The following is a 23,903-nucleotide window of genomic DNA, read 5'->3' as shown; positions in this document are numbered from 1 at the left end:
TTCAATGTTATTACAGATGTTCTTTGATCCAGAAGGAATAAAGATAGTTGGTTTTAAATCTTTATTGAACAGCTAACAAAGTAAAAATAATTTGTATTCAAAATAGTGCAAGGTATGCAATAATGTAAAATAAATTTAAATGAGAAAGAGTTTTGTGCTGTAACAACTGAACATGTAAAATGGGATATCAAGGCTTTGTGCTGGCAGTGTGACCCACTCAAGACACTTAAACTCTCTCCAGACCATTGGCTTAATTTTTGGAAAAAGGTAATTTTACCTAATATTCAGTCAGTGTTGTAGACTATTTTGCCTCTGTGTGCTTGTAGCTTATGTGTGACCCCAGTAAAAGACATTCAGGGACTTGAGTGAGCAGGGGTTACCTTTGGCAAAGTGGTAACAAACAGTGGGGCTTGGACAAGCACTACAGGGAGTTTGCCAATAATTGCCCATGAGTGTGGGCTCAAGTGCATTAATTCCTCCAAGTGAAAAGGTCAGGAGAAGGCTGTGACCACAGAGTGAATTCCACACAGTAGTCTTCCAGTCAAAGTGCCCTTGAGGATACTTCTTTGGGTTTGGACATGCTGATCTCCAGACATCCCATCCAATCCTAACAATTCTGAATCTGTGATTCCCTGCTGGTGCCACCACTAACATCCACTTTCCAGTGTCATTCCCAAAGACAGGTTTGTCCAGAAAGATGTTGCCATGTACAATGAGGCCTGAAAAAATGTCCTTGCAAAGAACAAACCCTGAGATACTCTTCTGGATTTTGTGTGGCCACAGTGGAGAGGATGAGGGACAGAACAATCTCCACTTGGAAACATTTAAGGACATTGAGAGCAGGTAGTTCTTATGGCAAGCTTTTACAAGGATTCCATTGTTAAACCTCTTTGAAAGCCTCTGGCGCTGTAACTCATAATTTCAGTTAAGGTAAGTCTCTCCTGAGCTTCCAGTTTGGATGCTAGGTTTAGGGTACTGGTGCTACACTAGCTTTTCAGAGCTGTGCCAGGCTGTGTGTTTGGATTGTTTGGGCACTGCTTTGGAAATACAGATACAGAGAGTGTGGCTTAACAAACATTCAGCAGAAAAAGATAATTTGCAAAGTTTCTATAAGAGCTGTTGCCCTTAACCTATTCTACATTCATCTTTGATATATTGTTTTTCAGTTTGTGATTGGAAAGTAAGCTGGGAGGGCAGAAGCAGATTATTTTTCCTACGTTGAGAAACATGGATAGACTCATCCTATACACAACTGACAGGTATTGTTAAATCTGAGACCATACTCACAAGTGTGTGTGCCCTCTCAGCAGAAGCAGCATGTGGACAAGAAGAGCTTATTATCTACAGTAACTGGTTGATTTCTCTTTTCTTTTTCAGAGGATAGAGGCTGGGGAAACAGCTGATTGTGAGTTTATCTGGAATTAACAGAATTGTCTTTAGAGGCAGAGGGGCCAGAACATGTTCTGGCAAAGGAAAAGGGAGAGAAAAAGACTTAAATTCTTAGAGTGTGTGGATACATTTGGTTAGAAGATGAACATGAGAAGTCTGAGAAACAGACATGGCACTACTTCATGGAAAAATTACAGGCAAGTAAGTCTGGCTCTGAAAAATGTACAAGTTTGGTTTTTTGTTATGTTGGACTTTGTTAAATGCTGTAAACTGTGGAGGAAGCTGTAACTATGTTTCAGGTCATCACCTTTTAAAAGGTGAAGGTTGTTGTACAAGTAGGTCAAACGTTACTAGTAGTACATGAAGTAGTTTTAAACAGCACTAGTTTAGAATTCAGTTAGTAGCTTTGCTCTGGTCACACTTAGTGGGCTGTATTTTAATACTGAGAGGGAAGGATTCCATTGCTCTTATTCATGTTGAGTTGCAGTCACTGGAACTAATTGTTGAATAAGGTATGCTCAGCATGAGGATGGGTGATGGAATCTAGTCCAGATGGAAATATCTTTTAGACTCCTTCTGTATTAGAGAGCAGAAATCTCAACACAGGCAAATCTAGCATGATTCTAAAATTGCTTTGAGCCATTCTGTGGCGCATGGCAGTGTTTTTATAGATGAATACAGAGGTTGTTTTAAAGTGCGTGTGTTCCCCATCCCCACTACAAAGTTGAACCACATTCACAGAAAAGACTGGGAAAACATCTGCATTGTAATTTTCTGTCCCATGTTACAACACCAACAGAAGGTGGGCTTTGCAGAAATTGCTACTTAACTGTAGCTGTGTCAGAGTTTACTAAAAATGTTTCATTATGAAGTGCTTTAGAGGAATGCATTTTTCTGGCATTTATTTTCACTCTGTCATACTCTTCCATCATGCACAACTTCCTCAGATGCAGAAAAATACTGGCCCAGTTTTGTATACATATGCAAAATCTCTTGGAGAATAATACCAGCATGCCTGGGTGGTGAATTGAGGAATACACTGGAGATACAGACATGGAACTGAATTTATTTTCAAGCAAAACAGGAGTATCAGCTAAAGTATTACACAAAAGTGCGAGGCAATCTTCCAATGAATCAAACCCCAACTGCATAAAAGATGTGTATAATGACAAAAAATCCCTAACTGCAGGCAGCTGATCTAGCCAGTTGCTCTTCTTAGGTGACCTTGGGAGCCAGGATACAGAATGAGGCACTCTGGTAAGGGACTAATGAGAGGAATTTGGACACCTCTGCACTTGAACCAAGCTGCCCTAATTAAAAGGTAAAACTAATGAGTAGCCGTTCTCTCTAATGCAATTCTAGTTAAGTGTGCTGTTTTTTCACTAGGATCTCATGCCCCTACTTGGGACCAAATAGGGAATATAAGAAGTAGCAGGAGTGCCACAGTAATACCTTTAGTGAGCTAGCTAAGATAGGGCTCTGTATTATAATTAAAGCAATCATCCTATGTTAAGTCTGGACAAAGAGCTACTCTCTTCGGTGACACTTGCAAAATATGCCTTAGAACCTCTAAAGTTCTCATCTAATGAGAACTCCTAATTTCTCTCTCATCTGCTTTCTGAGGATGAGAAAAGCTAACTAGGCAATAACTACAGAGAAATCAGCACATTTTCTTATTCCCACTGTTGAGGAAATGTTTGCATCCTTCATCCTGAAGTATACCACTAGAAACAGCTGATCAGTAAATGCATTAGACTACTTATTTAAATTGCTAATATGATAGAAATAAGACAAAAAACTCATTGTTTTTGAACAAGTCTTTAAAAAAGTTCATTATTTTACTATACTTGTTAGTAATTTAAAATACTGAATAGTAAAATAAAATATTCAGTAATATAAAACTAAATATTTGGATTTTCTGCCATGTAAAAGTTTCCTTGCACTAAAGGTGCAGTGATTTCTTTTTTATTTGTTTTAATAAAATTTATATATATCTTCTTAAAATAATTCGCACTAACTGATCCTATTAATCATTTAAGAGAAAGAAAAATCTTAAGAACTTTTGGCTTCTAGGAAGAATTGCATAGATAAATGTGACAATCTAGCTGGCAACCTTGCTATCATTTAAAGCAAATAGTGGTATAGGCTAGATTTTGAGCTGTGACTCTGCACAGGATGAAGGGATGGGGTGTAAAGCAGGAGGAAGGACAGAGCATTGTGTCTCCTGAGTTTTGGTCCCATTCCACCCTCAGGACAGGTTTGCCTGAGGAGCTGCCCTGTAGCTGCAGCAGCCTGAGCATTAAAGGCCCTCCCTCCCCTGCTTCACCTTTGCTCCTGTGCCATGGTTACACTGTGGCAGCATAGTGGTGCAGTGTATGGTTGCATATATTGGCCCTATGCCATTTCTGTGCTGGGAGCATTCTCTCTGGGGTTGCTTCAGACCTTCTGCAGCTCCTGTGCACTGCTGGAGAGGTGGGCAGGGGCTGCAGTGATCACAGGACTCTGGCTCTATGCTGGTCCTGAACTCTTTCTGCAGCCGGTCCATAAAGTAATCCCCAAGACTATTTCTGCCATCCTGGGAACAGTCAAGCCTGCGAGCATTGGTCAGCAGATCTCCCATCAGCTTGATCTTCTGGATTTTGGGCCCAATAAATTGTTTCTTGATAGTGCTTGCACTATGAGGGTCTGCATTTTCAACACTCAGGGCATAAAGCTCTTCAAAATACCGTAGCATAGTTTTCCATTGTACCATTGCTAGTTCCAGGGCTTTCATCAGACCGACTGCATAATCACAGTTTGGTTTCTGAAAACAAAGACAGAATTGTATTTACTCAAAAGAACAGCTCATGTATCTGTATTCATCAATGGATGCCTGCAACTTAACCTGGTGCTCTATAAAAGTTGTACTAGGATTTTGCAACAATTGCTTCCGCTTTGGTGCATCTATTGTTTTTTGCAGGCTTTAAACACAAGTGGCAGAATCCAAGCACTTCTTCAAGGAACAGAATTACATAGCAGCAGCTATGCCTGAAGAGGGTTCTTACACCAGGAAGCCTAATCACAGAATGGATGGGGTTGGAAAGGACCTTAAAATCATCTTGTCCCAACCCTTTGCCATATTCCACTAGACCAGGCTGCTCAAAGGCCCAACCAACTTGGCCTTGAACCTGGCCTTGAACACTCCCAGGAATGGGGCATTCTCTACTACTTTGGGCAAATTTTGCTGGTGTGTCACCACCCTCACAGTGAAGAAGGACTTCCTAATATCTAGCCTAAATATCTGCCCTCTTTCAGTTAAAAATTGTTATCTCTCATCTTAACACTGACAGAGTCCTTCTCCCTCTTTCCTGTAGGCCCCCTTTAAGGAAGGGCTAAGCTCATCCTTAATGCAAACTGAGTGTTAAGAAAGATTTTTACAATAGTCTTTTTACTTTCGCTAAGCTCATCCTTAATGCAAACTGAGTGTTAAGAAAGATTTTTACAATAGTCTTTTTACTTTCTACAGCTTAACTGCTATGACAGACAAAAGAGGAGCATTCTGCATTAACTAACTTGGTAGAGGAGAAGCAGCCTCTTGGTCTTAAACAAATGAGGTGGGTTATTTTTTTTCCTGAAAACATTTGAGTTATTCCTTTTTACCTTAGCAAGCCCAAGTTAGATCTTAGATAGTTCAAATTTTGTCATGAGCTGTAATTTAGAAAGTTAACTACTTCCCCAAGCTGGATGGTTCTCCTTCCTTACTACTCTTTTTAAGTGCTAGTCATGTCTAAGCTTCCACTTAGGTTCAGTGTGAAGGAGACAAATGGACTGTTTCAGCACAATTTAAGGGTCATAATCCATTACAGCATACTGGAAACAGCAGTGTCCAGCTGAGTAAAAGGAAAGGGGAAAACTGTCCATATTCTTTTGGACTGGAAAGCAACCCCATAGAGTTAGGACAGTATGTGTGACAGTTTCTAGGCATCACAATCAAGAACAAAATTGTGTACACAAGTATGCCAGATAAATTAACTGGAAATCTAACAGTGGGTGAATGCAGAGATCTGAATTACCAACAATATAATTCAGTAAGTTAAATGGATCATAGCTGCTTGAAAATTTGTTCACTACTACCCACCTGGATGGTTTTAGAGCAGTAATGGCCTCCTCTTTCCTGCTGATACTTCATCAACGCCTCTGCGGCTTTTCTCTCTTCCAGAGCTTGATGCAGGAAGAACTTTGAAATATTTGGTAGAGCCACATGTGACTGATCAAAATATTCACCCTAAGCACACAAAACAAGAGTGTTAAGAGCTGCCAGATATGAGACTCACCTGCAGCAGAATGTGGCCTTAACAGAACTTGGGAGACCCTTCCAATGGAAGGTGTTTTGTTCACAAAGCACAATCACTTTGGAGACCTTGATCTGATTTCTACAATAAATGAAGTGAGTAGTTAGAGTATGAAATGAAAAATCTATACTTCTACTAGAACTCCTTCTATCCTTTAATATTGGTCAGGCAACTGTAGTAATGATGTTGCTCTTGCAGTAGCAGTTAAGAGATCTTCAGAATATTTTATTTATGAGTGGTTAGCATGTGTCTGTTTTGTAATTGTGTTTTCTGGAGGGTTTTTGTTTTGTTTCTTAAACATACTCTCAGAACAGGGAACATAAAATTTATCCCTGCAGGCCTGCACTCCAGTCAAAAGTTAGCTTTCAAAGGTATGAGAAAGATGAGGCAAATACAAGCACAACTTTAGATCTGTTTCTCAGTTTTATTATGGAAAATGGTATTCCAAAATCATGGATACTCCTACTGAACTATACACCTTCAATGTAAGATATAACTCATGCCTGGGAAGGCATCTCAGGAAGAACATAAATCTGTTGGAGCAAGTCCAGAGGAGGGAAACAAAGTTATCAGAGGGATGGAGCACCTCTCTTGTGAGGAAAGGCTGAGAGAATTGGGTTTGTTCAGCCTGGAAAAGAAAAGGCTCTGGTGACCTAACTGTGTCCTTCTGGTACCTGAAGGGAGACTACAAGAAAGATGGAGAGGGAATTTTTATAAGAGCATGCAGTGACAGGACAAGGGGGAATGGCTTAAAACTGAAAGAGCAGGTTTGCATTAGGTATTTGGAAAAAACTCTTTACTGGGAGGATGGTGAAACACCAGAACAGGTTGCCCAGAGAAGCTGGCTCAGAGCAGCCTGGTCTTGGGAAAGGTGTCCCTGCACATGGCAGGGGGTTTGCAACTTGATGATCTTTAAGACTCTTTCCAACCCAGGCCATTCTATAATTTCAGAAGTATTACAACCCTAAATCATCTGCTGGCCTTGTTCTGCTCTGTATGGGAAAGTAACACTTAACCACTGCCATATTTAACCATGCTAACAGACCTAATAGCCCTTATATTTAGAATATTTTATCCATGGTATGGCTGTCTCATAAAGAGAAGTATTACAGGGAGGTAGCAAAGGAGAGCCAGCAGGTTATACTGGTTGGAACACTGGTTCTGCACAGCCCTGATGGTGAGGAGAATGAGAGGCAGCAGCTGGGACTATGCCAAGAACCAAACTGAGGGAGCTACAGCATCCTGATCTGCTGGTGCCCTGACCATGGGTGTGCAGCACAGCACAGCTCCTGTCCCTTGGGCATGCCCTGCACCACAGTACACAGAACTGCAAATTGAGCTGTTGCCTTGTAGCCTGCCTAGGAGGGGCAAGCAACAAGTATGTGCATTTCCTAAGTTCTGCTTCTGATTGTCTTCTCTGCTTTCCTCTATTACCCTGCTTAAATAGGAAATACTTTCATTTCACCTATGTTCAGAAAGAAAATGAAGACATGTTAGACACACAAGTTTATGTTTTTCTCTTATATTTTCAGGGCCTTCTTGGGATAACCTAAACCTGTGACACACATAGATGCACACAACCATAAACCATTGAGGAGAAAGCACATACTGGAATGTTTTATTAAGAACATTCATTGCTTTATTTGCAGCAACCTTTTCCTCAAGTCACTCATTCCTGTTTCTGTTGACAGCACAGCCAAGACTGAATGTTTTATAAGCAGTTCCTCAGTGAAAGCGTGCAGCACAACTTGGAGTTCAAGTTAACACATCTGCTTAACTGTTAAGGTAAATTTTTTATGTCAATCATTCACTATTTAGGATGTTCACATTTCTAGGTTTGATTTATCCAGTCAATTTCTAACTGAGTTTTCTCCATCCCATCCAGATGCCAATCACTACAACTTTTTTCCACAGGTCTAACAGGTTTTACTGCATACTTAAATTTTCATTGAATTTATACTTGACACCAAACTCAATTGAAAGATCTTGGGGATATACTGAATATAGTTTGTGTTGCTTCCCTGTGGATGCTTGCCATCAGAAGTTATAGCATTGATAATTTTGATAATTTTTTAATTTTAATGTCTCTGTTAAGTTATATGTTTGCCTTAACACTTGATATGTAGCCAGATATAGTTCCGGCATGAATTTGACATGTTATCAGTGATACCTTTTATGATTTCATGTCCAAAGTTCATGCCTGTGGAGCAAGAAACCCTAAGCCATCCACGATGTTCACAGACTATAGTTAACCACACACAACTATTCACCAAAGTTTGGGGAAAAACCCTCTCAAGCGTTATCCTCCAAAGCTGTTAGGATCCCCTCTTCCTGTCCCTTTTTCCCAGGCAAAAGGCCCTCTGTGAATTACCCAAAACACACGAGCGCTCGTTTGTTTCACAGCCCGCGCGTTACGGACCCTCCTCGTTGTTCCGTGGCCGTGCGGGCGCAGCGGCCGCGGCGCGGCTTTGGCAGGAGCGCTGCCAAAGAGAGCCGGAGAGCCTCCAATCCCCCTGGGCCAGGACACAGGCACCGCTGTGCCGTCCCTGCCCGGCTCTAAACCCTCCTCAGCACCTGCTCTCCCCTCGGCCGGTGGCTGCGGGGCGATGGGGCGCACGCAGCCCGCCGTGCCCTCCCGCGGCCGTGCGCGGCCCGCCGCCTTACCAGCGCCTGCAGGCAGTAGTGCAGCTCCAGCTGGGCGCCGGTGAGGCCGCAGAGCGCCTCCTCCACGGCGGGCGGGAAGCCGTGGCGGACGCGGCTGGCGGGCAGCGGGCGGTGCGCGGGGCAGGCGGGCAGCGTCACCCGCGGCCGCTTGGAGCGCGGCTCGGCCATGGCCGGCGCCGCCATGGGGCCGCCGCAGCGCCGCCGCTGGGCCGCCTGATATAGCCGGGCACCTGGGACACACCTTGCGAGCTGCCGCCCGCCCGGGGGGAGGAGGAGGAGGAGGAGAGGATGTGGGTGTGCGGATGCGGGGGGGCCGGCGGGGACTGCCGTGGTGTGCAGGGCCCTGGGCAGGCGCGCCGGGAGCGCAGACAGCTCCGAACAGCACGGAGAACCCGCGGGTGCCGGCAAACAGCGTGAACAGTGAATCACTGGCATAAAAGATTTACCTTAACAGTTAAGCAGATGTGTTAACTTGGCCTCTATTCGAAATCGTGCCGCACACTTGTGCTGAAGAAGTGGTTAAAAAACACTGGATCTTGACTATGAGTGACTTGAGGAAGTCTTCTTTATTAAGAACACGAGTGTTCTTAATAAAACATTCCAGTATGTACTTTCTCTTCAGTGGTTTATGATTACACATGTACATGTGTCACAGGTTTGGGATATCCCAAGATGGTCCTACAAACATAAAAGAAAAACATAAACTCGTGTGTTTGACGTGTCTTCATTTTATTTCCGAACACAGCAACACAGCTGAAGTGAAAGTATTTCCTATTTAAGCAGGATAATAGAAGAAAGCAAGGAAGACAATCAGAAGCAGAAGAACTTAGGAAATGCACATACTTGTTGCTTGCCCCTCCTAGGCAGGCTGTAAGCCAAAAGCTCAATGTGCAGTTATGTGTACTGTGGTGCAGAGCATGTGCAAGGCACAGGAGCTGTGCTGTGCTGCACACCCATGGTACCAGCAGGATGCTGTAGCTCCCTCAGTTTGGTTCTTGGCAAAGTCCCAGCTGCTGCCTCTCATTGTCTTTGACATCAGGGCTGTGCAGAGACAGTGTAACCTGCTGGCTCTCCTTTGCTTCCTGTCTCTAATACATTGTCTATATGGGACAGCAAAACCATGGATACAACTCTTCTAATGTAAGAGCTGAGCCCTTTTCCAGGCAGTCATGTTCAGTACCTCTGGTTCCAGCAGCAGCATCTGAGAGTGAGACCAGGCTGGGCCTGGGCTGGAGTGGCTGGTGAGAACATCTAGGCAGAGCCAATTCTGAGGAGGGAGTGAGCTCTGAAAAGTCCTGGGAATTTAGCAATGTGTGTATATGTCTTGGCTACGGGGTAAATTCTTTAGGTTTTTTGGTTTAGTGCTAAAAATGTTGGTGCTGAACTGGTCCTACCTATGCTTGTTAAACTATCTCCAGTATTTTAGTAACCAGTAACCCTCAGCTTGTACAGTAACTTCAAATACACGTTACTGATTTTTTCAACTGTTTTACCACATGGATGGAGCTCGGCATTTCTTGAACGTTTCTTTACCTTTAATAGATTCTGACCAGTGGAGAGGAAATATGAGTAATCTCAACACCCTTCAAAATCAATAATTTTCTCTTCAGTGACTTTGTTTAGTAAGCTCAATGTTATGTGCTGTTTTGTGGAATATTTTTGTAGCAGACCACTCCCCCACCAGCCCAGGATGCTAAGGACAGAATCGTTTTCCATTACCTGTTTTAATTGTTATTGGATCTGACTGCCTAGAGCCCAGCATGCATCATCTGACAGTAGTCATGTAGAGATACGAGAACATTGCTCATGAGAAACTTAAATAATCCTTGTTCACTGCCTCCATGTCATATGCTATTCACTCCTCTTTGTTTGCTGTAATTATCCTAATTATCCATTTTTTTTAGTTCTGATTCTTCATGTTTTAGTTAAATTAGAAGTTTTGCTTAAAAAAATCAAACAGCATTTAAGCATTTGGGTAAAATTTCATGTGAGTAATAACTGTAATGTTTGCAAGCCTAAAATAAGTACCCAAAGCCTAAATGAGCAACATATGACCTTATTCTGAAGTTCTCAGTAGGCATTCTCTTCTTCACTGTAGCACTAGGGACTTTTGCCGGAAGGATGTACCTCTGTCAGCTACATTTTAGCTCCTTCCATTCCAGCTGTCCTTGTTTGGGCCTGTAAACTAGTTGGCCTGTAAACTAGTTGCTAGTGTTTTATTATTCCAGAATAATCCCTTGATTCTCTCAGAGGAGGAGGAAGAGGAACAAGTGTGGTGCCTCTGTGTGTGTATGCATTGACATCTCAACCTAAATCAGTACTTTATGGCCTCCTTTCTTTGAATAACTTGAAGTGTGAAATAGCAATAACAAGCAAGTTAGCCAGTGTCCCCGTGGAAAAGTTTGTAGTTGTATTTAGTTAATTGGGCATTTATTATGATAATTTCTGAGCATATAATCTCATAGAGGTTTGTCTCTGTGTTAATGGGCTTTGGAGCCTTGGAAAACATCATTAAGTTATCCCATTTCAGTGATGGACAGCTAAGAGACAAGGGCAGTTCTAAAGGCCATCTGTGATGCATGGAACTGATCTGAAAACCGACTGTAAAATTCTTTATACTCCATGTGTTCATTTTATAAGAACACCATTCAGTTTATTTTGCTTTGTGCTTCATCAAACTAAGGGAAATGCACACCATTTGCATGGTTATCAATTGTATTATGGAAAAATTCCATGACAAAGTAATATAGGCATTCTTGCTACATAGCATGAGGTATGCTATTTGTATCTGGACTAGGGAAGGTATCATCTGCTCCAAAAGCTTGTGACCTCAAGAAATGCAGCATTCCAGGGAATTGGAACTTTGTTCAGTTTCTTAGTTGCGACTTTTCAGGACAGAATCACAGAATATTCTGAGTTGGAAGGGACCCACAAGGATCATCAAAGGGTTAGTTACAGGCACATGCCTTGATGAAAGGTATCTTTTAATTTTTATGATTTGGCATGATTTTGGTTCAACATATTTTAAAGTGTGTTGAAAGTATATGGCAGAGTGGGAAGCCAAAACACCACAGTGTGGTATACAGAACTACAATTAAAATTCCATCAATGTAAGCTCTCTTACACATAAACCCATACCTTCTCTACTCCCCACTCCTTTTCCTATTTATTCTCTGGCAGAGTGCAGTGGAAAGGATTGTGTCAGTGGGCTTTAGCAACCCTCTCAAAATATTCTTTCTCCTGAGCCTACATTGCAAACATTTAGTTGTATCTGGCCATTTTCTGCCCTGATTCTCTCATTTAAAGCTGGACTCTTTTGGCTGCACTTTGTGATCTGGAGTTAGTATTGTTTATTCTTTCACCACAGGTAGTAAGAGTTGTGGCTGTTGCTTCTCTCCAGCTACCATCTGTTTGCTTCTTTCTAGCTGTGATGGGTTTTTCATGTGCTTTGCAAATAGTCTATCTAATGCTGCCAGAGTTTTCTCTCATTCAGTGCCTATCAATAGTTATGATGAAAACAGAGGGCTGTGTGAGGAAAAAGTAAAAAAAACAAATAAATGTACAATATGTATGCTTGTGAATTGGCCATCTTCATTCATCATTTTGTTTTGTAATTAGGTGAAACCAAAGCTCTCTGGCAGGAAATTAGGAATTATATTCATATGAACACGCATGAATTCATGATTGCTTTTATTGGACTTGAAGTCCTTTAACCATTTTTCTTACACTTTTTTAGTCTCAACAGGTGCTTCATCTCACTACTTTTTTCTCTTTATTACTTCGTTTATCCACGGAGGAAGAGCCAGCAAGATTTCTGAGTTGTTTTGTTGCCTTTTTGCACTGTATGACTCATAAAGTTAAAAAAGAAGCCTGAAATTTGTGTTGGTACTACTTAAGTAAGCATAGCAAAATAACCTCTTTTAACTGACTTTCAGTAAAAGTGGTCATCAGCAAAACATGACATAGCCCTGGAGAGGCAACAGTGTTGTTACCAGGCTGCAGCATGGACATTCTGGAAAATATTTTTTGTCTCTTTGTCACTGACCAAGTGGAAAGCACCAGTTTGCTATAGTGCTCTGAAATCAGCATGTTTTAGTGATACAAGAGAGGGATTGCTCAAAAATAAAGCCCACTCTCTTTGAAGCCAATCTCTTGTTGCTGTCAAACAGAACAGACAGAAGCCTGTATTTTGAGTTTATAAGTACTGAAAATTACTATGCTGTGCACGTATTTTGCATATATTCAGTTTAATAAAATGAGGTACCATAATGAAATTCTGTTTGAAAAATACTTGGATTAACTTTTTTAATTTTAGAAATAATTTTTAAATGCCTTTTTTTGGCACTCACCTCAAGTACTCCAAACCTTAGTTTCAATTTGCTTTCCTTTTCTAGAGTCCCAAAAATTTCTTCCTGTCATTGAGATTTTTGTGTTTGCCAAATATCCATTATTGCAGTGTTTGAAGCCAGATGAGGTGTTTGAGGATGTTCTCATCACTGAAACCAGACATGTCTTTTTTGCCTTGAGTTTTTCCACATTGCTTCAGTAGCTCGAAAAAGTTGAGATACTTTTCATTCTGTTGTAACTTTTATCTCAGACACTTTGTTTCCATAGGCTTCCCAGGCACGAGTCTGCATGGCACAGATACTGAGATGTTGGCTCATTGCCTCTCTTCCTTGGCAATTAAGTTCTTCCTTAAGGAACTTTCCGAATGCTGGATAACATAAAGCATTGTGATATATATAGAATTCTTTGGAACTTCAGTGACTGAAATCTGTCCTTCAAACAGAATGTGCCCAGAGCTGACAGGCAGATCTCTGCTGTGTCTAAAGCTAACATAGGAGACAAGCTTGTAAGAGTTTCTGAAATGCAAGCAAAGCTTATCTTTAACCTTGTGTCACAGAATACATATAGGAGGGTTTTCTAATCCATGCTATTTTTTTCTCTGCAGTATTTAAGTTAGATTATCTGTAGTTAATGCTTGCTGCTACCATGGGACCCTTCCAGGAGCAGAATTTGGAGATGGACAGCCTCTGTTGCTTCTCATTTGGGAGCTGCTCTGGGGCTTTGGTGTACAGGGCACATCCTGCCTGAGTACCACCAGCCCTCACCCTCCTGCTGTCTCCAGGTGCCCCTCCTTTCTTCTCTTTCTGCCTGGGGGCTCTTTCCCATTGCTGCACAGCCATAGTGCTCAGACAGCCTCATCCTCTCCCTTTCCTCCACTCCCCCTTCCCTGGACCTGGGGGAAAATTCTGTGCTAAGAGGAGGTTTGGGGTCTGTGTGTATCTCTGCAGTCAAGCCTAGAAGATGTAAGTGCGTCTCAAGTGCATTGACAGACTCTTGCTGTGACTGTTGTTGTGCCCCAGCCCTGGTTAGCATTTGCCACCTTCATCTTTCCCATAGCATCTCAAACCCAGCTGCACATGGTGTATTTGTGTGACTGCCTACACGTGTGGGGCTGCAGGTCAAACTGGGCTGTGCCCACTGGTTAACTCATGTCTAGGAGCTGTGTGTCCCTATTTCCTCTTAAGCACTTACCACTCTCTCTGCAATTTTGAATGTTGATAAGTCACCTACACTGAGTTGTTCACTGTTGTCTTTTCTCCTCGTATTCACAGAATCATTTAATGCCCTGACTCAGCTTACCAGCTCACCTGTGTCTGTAGGAGCCCAGGCTCTGGCAGCACTGAGGAAGGCCATGGCTGGGACTGGGCAGAGGCAGCAGGAAGAGCTGGAGCCCAGGAGCAGTCAGTGCTCCCAGCCTGGTGGCTGCAGAGGACTGGCAGCCTGGCTAAGGAAGCTCCAGCCTGGCCAGCAGCATTGGCTCTTCCATCTCCATTTCTGCTCTCATAAATACACTTGAGTTTTAACTGGACTATTCATTTCAAGTGCTACTGGCTGATACTACCCCTTTGGTTTTTCTAAAGAGGCTGTGCTTAGGAGTAAGTTTCTATAAATTGGCAGGGTTCTTCTGCCTCTGAGATTTTGCAATTGTTATTTCAGGTCACATTTAAAAAAAACATAGGCCAGCAAACGTAAGGCTCATCTATGTAATCTGTCTATAGTATATCATAAGTTCAGTCAGTAACTGCAGGTGGAAGGCACAGAGCCTCAGCACTGGAACATATTTAAGGGGATTCTGAGGAATTTCTGAAAAGATGAGGCTTGCCCCAGGCATTGTGTTGCATAAGGGAGTTGTGCAATGCCAAACTGCCTAAAGTCTGTCATAATTTGTCTACTTTGTGTACTTGCCTTTCTAGTCTAACTTCCTTTCCACAGCTGTGGGTTAGAATTTGTACTTACTCTTGGGTAAACGAGAAAATAAGACTTGACACATTGAAAAAGGCAGAGCTTTTTTTTGTGTGTGTGCAGCCTGTGCCACCTGAAATCAGTGACCAGGTAACGCCTTCCAGGCAGTGTGAACTTCAGGAGGTGCACCCAGTGCTCCAGGGGGCCCTTGAGGGGACATCAGACCTCTTTGAGGTCTGCATGAGCAGGTGCACTTTGTACATACTCAGAATATCTGGACTAGAAGAAGTAAACTGTGGGCAAGGGATGAAGATCCAGAGACCATTTATTGTCTTGCTGCTGTATGCTACTGATAATCAATGTTCATAGGGTCCCTGCTAGTACCAGGAGCAACTCATTCTGAACTACAGGGACTCCTGGGAGTTCACTGGTTTGACTGATGCCATTTGCTACTTGGCTTTAGAGAGAAGAAATTAAAGCCACAGTTGTGGTAAGGGGAGTATCAAATGTTTGTAGGCGAAGAGGAAATTATTCTAAATGTTTTTGGCTTTTGTAATCACCAAAAAATAACAAATCATAATTTTTGTAAAAGAATCCTTTCAAAGTCTTGGTGAAACTGCTTGAGAAAAAAGAGATTTGAAATTTTAATGTGAACATTCATCAGCTAAATATTTGTTTTAAATTTTGGAATAAGATGGAACCTGTGATGGTGAATCAGGCAAAGCAGAAATGAATAATGTCACTCAAACATCATGGATGTGAAAGGCAATGCTAAACTCCAATGAAGTAATTCCTCTTCTACTTCAGTCACAAATGGCCCTTTATTGCTGCTTTTTGGTCAAAGCACCTCTTTTAGACCATCTTCATTATCTAAGTGTTGTGATTTTCCTGGGGTATCTTTTTCCCTATCATCTGCCTAATTCCATTTTAATGGCTTTAAATACATTTTTAAAACCTTACTACGATAGGTAGTATCGTAGATTGTAGTAAGTTTGTGGCAGTATGTCCCAGACAAAGTCTTCTTTGCCAATCTGCAAGGATCACACAATTTGTTTTTTCAACTTCAGTGTCTTTTTGCAGAGCATTTGTTGAATTGAGCATTCTCCTGAGTTCACTGCAATTAAAAGGTAGAACTCAGAGTATGTTTGGCTCCTATCACTTAAAACAGCACCATTAATTGGTAATCTTGAGAAGTTAATTATTCTGATCTTTAGCACACAGTGGGATTACCCACAGTGATGCAGTGAAATGCTTCAATTTTTGATTTTTAAACCCCTCCAGTTGCTATCACTTTTTTTTTTTTTTTTTTTAAGATTTAGAATTTACTGGGCTGAGTATTTACAAATTTCACAGAACATTTTGTTCTCTGATTTAAATCCTGCATACCAAGTGCCTGCCTGGGGCAAAGACAAAAAAAAAGTAGCTTTGATACTCTAAAACTGATTGAATAAATCCTGTGCAGCTGGCCTGCGTGAAATGTGCCCAGTGACAGCAAGCGGCAGCGAGGATTCAGAGGGATAGGGAGAGCTCTGTGCTGTCAGATGTTACAGTGTTTTATTGCTTTGCTTGGGAATGGCAGGAATGTGTAGGTATCTCTACTGCTCAGTATAAGGGTGCAGAGTGGTTCCCTCAGGCATGTATGTGGACCAAACTGCTGCACAAGTGTGCAATGTTGCCTTCTGCGTATGCTTGTACATGATCTGATGTTTTCCAACTTTGGAACTGTGGTTAAAGCCTTAAAGAGAATGTGTGAGTCTGCAGCAGCTGAGAATACATTTCCAGCACTGGAGGTTCCCATGTGGTTGTCTGTCTGTCCCATCCTTGGTGAGGAATTGTCTAACCTGTACTGTGGTATTCGTCAAGGGAAATTCTTGGAGACTTGTTTAAATGTTCAAGCCAATGCAGTACAGGTTATGCTTAAAAGATGCCTGGCTCAGGAAAATAAATTTTGGAATACGAAATTATGAAGGCTGTGACTCGTTCACATGAGCAACTTGCAGCAAGGTCATGTTTTCCTCTGATAGTGCATCAACAGGAATTTGGAAGTCCTGCTTTTACTTGTGTGTTGTGAGCAGAGTGCTTTTAGCCATGCTCTCCAGTGCCATCTCTGTGAATCCAGATCCATTCTCAGACTCCAGAGAGCTTCCAGGTTCTCCAGAAAGAAGCACAAGAGTAACTGCAATGATTGAGATCAGATTTACAGAACTGGCCTCTGGAGCTCAGAATAGCAAGACTCAGAAAAGAAGGAAACATAGAGGCTTTCATTAGTTCAGGTGTTTATCAGAAATACACTGAGAGGGACTTTAAAAAGAGATTTGTATGTATTGGATGGTAAACAAATTTCCAGCAAAATGAAAATGAGGTAAGAATAAAACTTGCCTTGGAGACAATTTGGCCAATAGTTTCTGACATGTTTGTTTGTTTGTTTGTTTGTTTTCTCTTCCTGTGTCATTCATAGAGATACTACATTGAAATTTTGCTCTGTCCTACAGGGCCCACTGGCTTGAGCAAGTGCATGACAATTCTTAGGATGCCTGTGCTGAAAGACTTCTCTTAATGGACCTTGATGGGGTTTGGTTTCATTTGTTCCAGAATGGGATTGCCCTTGTTGCTGTTGCTGCAGGCTCATGATCTGGACCCAACCCCAGAACGTGAGCAGGACTGAAGGACACATGGTAAGATTGTGTTACCTGTGCACAGGAGTATGGTGAAATCTGGGATATGTGGCTTGTGACTTTCACCTGTCTGGTCTGAAGCAAGGACAGGAAGTTTCTGTATTGATGGAAGAGCAATGGAGAGCAAGGAGAGGAGGTGAAGAATCCTTAGGAAAACTAAAACCAGAAAAGAAGCAGCACTGAGAGTGAGCCAAAGCTTTTGGTTGTGTATGTGAGCATTACTCATATAACTTCAAGAGGGTACATGCTTTAACTGAGCATGTACCAGCTGAGGACTTGGCCCATAATGTCCTTTATAAAGCTCTGGTTCCTCCCCAAATAGTTTTTCCCTTCTTCTTCAAAGGGCACCTGTTGTTGGTGGAGTTGGTGATGATACTGGATTAGTGCACATGCAGTCAGCCTGCTTGGCCTCGGCCCTTTGGACCCAAAATGAACTCCAGCTGCTGCTGCCCAGAGCAGGTGCTTCATCCAGCCTGAGCAGCTGTTTGAATGCACACTGTCATGGCCAAGAGGAGGGGGGAGGTCCCCTGGAGGACCCAGAGGAACGACTGAGGAAGGAACAGGGAAGTGTACCATGGAGACCTGGTTTTTATACCCAGCAGGCAAAAGTTGTTCTAGCATTTCCTTGTGGAAATAGGGAACAGTGGCTGTCACTCTGCATCCACTGGGCCTGCCCAGTATCATGATGGATTATGGTTCCCAAAAAGAGGCTGAGGGACCACTAAAGACCAGCAGGACTGGTTTAGTCACTGGTTTAAAGCTCCAGTGAGTGGCCCAGCAAAAGTGAGATTGAGAATAGAACAGTGCACAGACTAATGGCCTGCTACCTGTGATAGCTTGGGCTTCACACTCACACTGCTAGAGGGAGGAAAACAAAAGCAGGGTTAATCTAGGGTGTGAAGCAACTACAGGGAACAGTGCCAGGGAACAGAGAAGGAGGGGATGACCTGGGGGTATATGGAGATGTGATGACTGGGAGTTTGAGGTCAGAGTTTGAGCACAGGGCACAGATAGTTTGCGTCAGAGATAAAGCAGCAGCAGCCCATGATTAGAGTGACAGGGACAGGACAAGGATGCAGTTTTTTTGGAGTAAAGGAATCACAACCTTCAAAGGGATGAGAGCAGCTTGGAGTAAGGTTAACCCAGACCTACAGCAAGAGGTAGTGGGGAGTGCTTTGCAGAGCAGGGAGTCTCACAGGATGAGAAGCTGTTCAGAGTGATTTCCATCACTGGCATCACAAACAGCCCTTTCCAAGTCCCTTACAGCATTCCTTCAATTTATTCCCCTTCAACTCTTGTCACTGACCTAGCAGTGGTTCCCATGCAGTCCTGCACTCTCAGATTATTCCCATGCTGTTAGCAACAGTGCTCCTGGCCTCCCTTTCCAGGAGCATGCACTCTGGTTGTGTCTGCATATGTCACTGTTGGCATTTACACCAAGTTTAATGTGACTCCTCAAGTCCCATCCTCTTACCTGTATTCATTAAAGTTAACAGAGTCCTTCCACTTCCTCTGATAGGCTCACTTTGTGTCCTGTCCTGTGGGTGATTTTTGTCATATCCCATCAGCCAGACTTTTCATTCTGTGCATCTTTGCTGATTGCTCAACCAGGTTTCCACTGAACCTCCATAAGGAGGGGTAAATGCTAAGCAAGGATACTTCCTTGTACAGCTGTAAAAGGATTATTCAGGCCAGATTTCATTACAGCATAGCCTAAGAGTAGGAGAAAACATGAATATCAGAGGCCTCTCTTTGTCAGGAAATGGGATTTCCGCAGGTGCTTGGTTGTAAATGCTTTGCATGCTTCTAAGGCTTGGCACATGGCATTGCTGAATCCTGATTCAGGATGCAAGAATGTCTCATGACCCCTGCCATGAAAACTGGTGTCTGGCCATGTTTGGAAATCAGCCGTCGATGATGACAGTAGATGAGTATGGGTGAAATGAGCAGCTTGGCTTCCACACTAAGCAAGACTTGTTAAACATTGTAAATACAGATGTCCAATTCATATTTTGAATAATAAATATTATGAACTTTTCTGTAGCAAGTGGTAAGAAGCTGGATCATCTTTCTTCATCTGCTCACTGCCTTCACAGAATTTGCAAGTGTGACAAAGTATTTCATCCCTTTACAGGATTAGGTAAGATTGGTGGCCATAATTCATGGGTACAGTTGCACAGATATAGTCTAGATAGCCAAATATATTGACTTAAAGTTGCCTATGTTGTGGCAGGGAAATTGTTTCCATTTTGGTTTATTTGTTTCTTGGATTGGTCAGGTTATGCAGCTGACTTCAGTTGTTTATTCTTTTGGATGAAAATCTGCAGCTGTACAGGCCTGTACAATTTCTGTCCCAGTGTAGCTCTTCCATCAGGTATTTCTGCTATTTGGTTTGCTTCTACATGAAAATTAAGGAATTGGAAAAATAGTACCAGAAACTCTACATGAATGAAATTCTCAATGCTGTTAAGGAGAGAGATGTGTTAGGAGTAGGTTGTTTCTGTTTTCATTCTATTCTTACATCCTTTGGACAAGTCACTGTTACTATGGGGAAAGAAACAGCACACACTGTTACCAGTGTGCGGTGTAGCTCTGTGCCAGGGGAGATGTCCTCTGACGCTCCTGTGGATGTACCAGCAATAGTTCTGGCCTGTCTCCTTACCTGTCTGATAGCATGGCTGGCTGATAGCCACACCCACTGATCACCTGTCAGCTGCTGCCCTGCCTCCTTCCTCTGCACTTCTCTTCCTCAGCTTCCTTGAGCTCAAGATGAATGAAAGTGCAGCTTTTCAAATCTTGGTGGAGTAGTGAATTCTTGCTAAAAACCAAACCAAATGCCATTTTCAGAGTGGCCCTGTATTTAAGTGTGGCAGCACATTTAATTTGGTTTTCCAGAGGTTTTTAACAACCTACGTGTAGATAGGAATTTTTTGAAGCATGTCTTTTGCTGATTAAAATGTCATTTGGTACCAAGGATTTAAACAATCCTAAAGGATGTGTGGCAATGCCCAGTGTCCTGTCTGGTGAGGAACAACTGAGTGATATAGTTTGGGTGTGGTAGAACATAATTTACTAACTGCTGGATTAAGACTGAGGAAGTAAAGAGCTTGTTAGCAGGCCTCCACATTTAGGAGATCTGGAGAGCAAAGAGGTTTACTTTATATGTTATGCTGTGCAGGAATTCCCAGTTCAGGGTCAAAAATACTGAGAGTGCCCTTTCACCAGAGAGCCGACAATGATCTTGCTGCCAGTAGGAAAAACAGCCTTTAAGTGGTGAGTGAACAGGGTGTCAGCAATGGACCTGGAGAGAGGGGCAGCACACAGTCAGAGCCAGTGACATTCTTCACACCTGCTGTGGGGCATAACAGTAGCTGGCTGCCTCAGCCCGTGGCACTACAAGCAGAGCATTGTGCTGTGACACAGCCTGGACAGCGATTGAATTACACACCGATTAGGTCTTCGCCTTCTCCCTGTCACTGTGGACAATGGAGAATCAGAGAAGTGGACATGAGAGCTTTAGCAGGCCTTGTGCTCTCCAGCAGAGGAGGATTAGTTTGTAAATGGTAAATTGTGTTGGGGCCAAGAGTCGTAAAACTGAACTCTTGCCCTGCTGCTGCCTCAAAGGCATAAGCTCTGCAGAAAACCCCTTCTCCCCCCTTCTGCTAAATCTGTGATCAGGGGAGGGGTTGGCATGTGGTGGAATCTGCTCCTCCTTTCCTCTGCCAAAGAAGGAAGAAGAAACTGGTACATTGTTACAAATTTTGCTCCTCATCATCTCTTACTATCTTTTCTAAGGAAGAGCATGGGATTAAATTAATCATTCTTCTGCCATTTTCACAGGATGCGGACTTGCCTCTCCCCGAGGTGCTGCTGGCTGTGTCACTGCCTGCTGGAGGGTGTCTCTAAGACCTGACTTAACCTGAAGCATGCACTTCTTCAGGAGGTCTGCAGCAGGGCTGGAGGACTGCAAACACTGCATCCCTTCCCTCCTGTCAGCTGCTGCCACATGACTGCAGTGCCTGCGCTGTGCTCTCAGCTCCCTCACCCTGAAATGTTCCTCCTGGTGGTTTGTTAGGAGGTGCCATGGAGCAGACTTTGCTTTTGGTAGCAGTATCCCTTGTTGCTAAGTCATTCATGAAGAAGATGGGCTTATCCTTGCCTTTATTCCACTGGGACCAGCTGCTCTACCCACAGGCACCAAAAGTGGCAAATCTTCCACAACATTTTTAATTTTCAATTGAAGCTCTACATCACATCACATGAACTTCTTGGGGTTTTTTGAGAGGTAAAGACATTTTTTTCTTTTTTTTTTTAAGAAACAACACCAAATAAAAACCCAAACACCACAGCCCAACAAGCCCAAAACTAACAGAAAAAAACATCAAAACCCACACATTGAACCCAAGTTGGAGAAACAACTGCATTGTGTGACTGATACAGTCCATGGGAGTACAAAGCATTCCAGTCTGATCTTGCACATCCACTCCCTGTACCTATTAATAGCTTTTAGGCATGGGCATAGACATGGAGATGGGCAAGAGTAGTTTGTCATGCAAACATTAATCTGGGATCTATTTTCTAGGACTAAAGATTTCAGTGTGATAAAATGGATATTTTAAAGCATTGGGGGAGATAAGAGGGGATGTAACTGCCCTTAAACTGAGGTTGGATTAGGCAGTCTCACATCTTGGAGTCTGCCAGTAAATAGCAAAGTTTATGAGCAATGGAAATATGTCCTCTTAATCTGTAAAAAGAAAAGGACTGTTTTGAAAATCTATCAATCTTTCAAATCATCTTAAGGCATATTGATGCTGAATCATCACAGGGGAATTCAACAGGGGTGTTCTTATTGGTGATCTAAAAATACAAATGTGGTTGAATACATGCAAAACTGTACCTTATTCCAGTTGTCTTTATTACTGCAATAAATGATACCAACTCTCTCTTCCTACAGACTTTATCTCATCTGTTTATAGTGCTGGCATTTATTTGGTTTTGAGCTGAGAAACAATGTGTGCCTAGATACTGTAAGGTTGTAGAGGCTTTATGAACATACCATTTAAAAGGAATTGTTTCTGCTCTGGTTACTAGTTTGAACTGAGAAAAGATACTCATATTTCATACTCCTGAAAGAAATAGTAGACTTGCTGTCTACTATACAGCAGTTCTGATTAATCTGCTCATAAATGATCCATTCCAGATCCAGAAAACTCCCAAATCTCTCCCACCTATTTTCTCTAATAGGCGGCAAATCCTTAGTAGCTCTCAAAAATGCTCGCAAGTCTGCAGGGTGTGAAGGCTTTGCTTTGGTTTATTTTTTGTAAAACGTGGTAAAAAAATATGAATGAGAAATTTAGCTGTTGTTCAACATAGTCAGTATTGATAACTGAGAGTTCATTTTCAAAACTGGAAAATAACAGCTATTCCAAGTAGTCACTGTTGGTTTTACTGCTATGGAGTTTTTCAGAGGTAAGTTTTAAAACAAAAATGGAAAACCAGTCATTCACGAGTGCTGATACAGGAATGACAGAGGTTAATACCACTGACATCATGTTGGAACTGTATAGCATTTTGTTAATGGTTATTAATGCCCTGCTGCTGCTGGGAGACAGACAGTGCCAGCTGCCATTGGTGTGGTGCCTCTGCGGGTGTGCCTGGGCCTCTGCTCAGGAAGGAGAGGGCCCTGAGGAAGGCTCAAATCTGCTCCCTCCACTGAAACAGGAGGAGAGGAGACACTGAGAGAAGGCACTTGCAGTGTCTTGCTCAGAACAGGGCTTGGAAAGTGAAGCAGGAGCAGCAGACACCTATGGAGCCACATCCAGGAGGTACTGAGGGCTTCTGTTCAACTCAGATCTCCAGGACTAAACTCAAGACACACATCCTTTGGAAGAAACCAGCAATAGATTCAGATAAACATGCATGGAAATGATGCCAGTAAGCCTGGGGAAGAAGCCTAGGTTCATGTAAGAGAACTCAGAGCTTTGTACATCAGGGGAAAAGAGTCAGAAATGCTATAGACTGAAGGAGAAAAAGCCCTTGAGAGGAAGGGAAAGGAACTTTGTAATGGCAGAATGATGATGGATATGGAACAATTAATTAGCTTTGACTACATCATATTCATTGTACACCTAGATTTGTGGGTTTAGCTGCCTCACTTGGGGCTGGCTATTACTTTGTGTAATACCTTTGAATTTCATCCACCATAAGGGAATGAAACAGATACAGAAAAGTGCAGTATGTCAGTGTAGCATATCAAATTGAGACAGGCGTTTTTAGCAGTCTATACTGAACAGAGGTTTAAGCCTGCATTAGATTATTCCATAAGTGTATTGTTGTTATGACAAACCTGAAATGAGCTAAAAGCATTTCAGTAGATCAAAAAAGGAAACTTTGATTTTCTTTCCCACAGCCTGGACCCAAAATGGGATTGCCAGCCAGTCTTACGTGGCCTGGTTGTGTACTACACAATCCACCCCCTGGTGAATGGGAGCAGAACACCTGGAGATGGGCTGTGAGTCCTGAGTAACTGGCTCACCAGGCCTCTCCAAATTGTTCAGCTTCTAGATCTCTTTAAATGCTGGTGCGGTGTAATCTG

At 42.6% G+C, this 23,903-nt stretch overlaps 1 protein-coding gene and 1 long non-coding RNA gene across 2 annotated transcripts; one reads left to right on the top strand and one right to left on the bottom strand.

The window, feature by feature from the left end:
* Window positions 1–2,561: 2,561 nt before the first annotated feature.
* Window positions 2,562–22,261, top strand: LOC118687199 (uncharacterized). The gene is made up of 6 exons (XR_004980305.2): window positions 2,562–2,710; window positions 4,895–4,982; window positions 5,588–5,815; window positions 17,126–17,308; window positions 19,353–19,448; window positions 21,149–22,261. It is a non-coding gene; the product is annotated as an uncharacterized LOC118687199 (long non-coding RNA).
* LOC118687198 (ferritin light chain-like) lies at window positions 3,255–5,598 on the bottom strand. The gene is made up of 2 exons (XM_036383995.2): window positions 5,507–5,598; window positions 3,255–4,192 (listed from the first exon to the last, which is right to left on the bottom strand). Exons 1-2 carry the CDS (start codon window positions 5,555–5,557, stop codon window positions 3,689–3,691), a joined length of 555 nt encoding a protein of 184 aa, XP_036239888.1. The 5' UTR covers window positions 5,558–5,598; the 3' UTR covers window positions 3,255–3,688.
* Window positions 22,262–23,903: the final 1,642 nt, after the last annotated feature.

The sequence above is a fragment of the Molothrus ater genome, chromosome 6, assembly GCF_012460135.2.
Source record: "Molothrus ater isolate BHLD 08-10-18 breed brown headed cowbird chromosome 6, BPBGC_Mater_1.1, whole genome shotgun sequence".
NCBI lineage: Eukaryota > Metazoa > Chordata > Aves > Passeriformes > Icteridae > Molothrus > Molothrus ater.
This window is presented reverse-complemented; position numbering and strand designations above follow the sequence as displayed.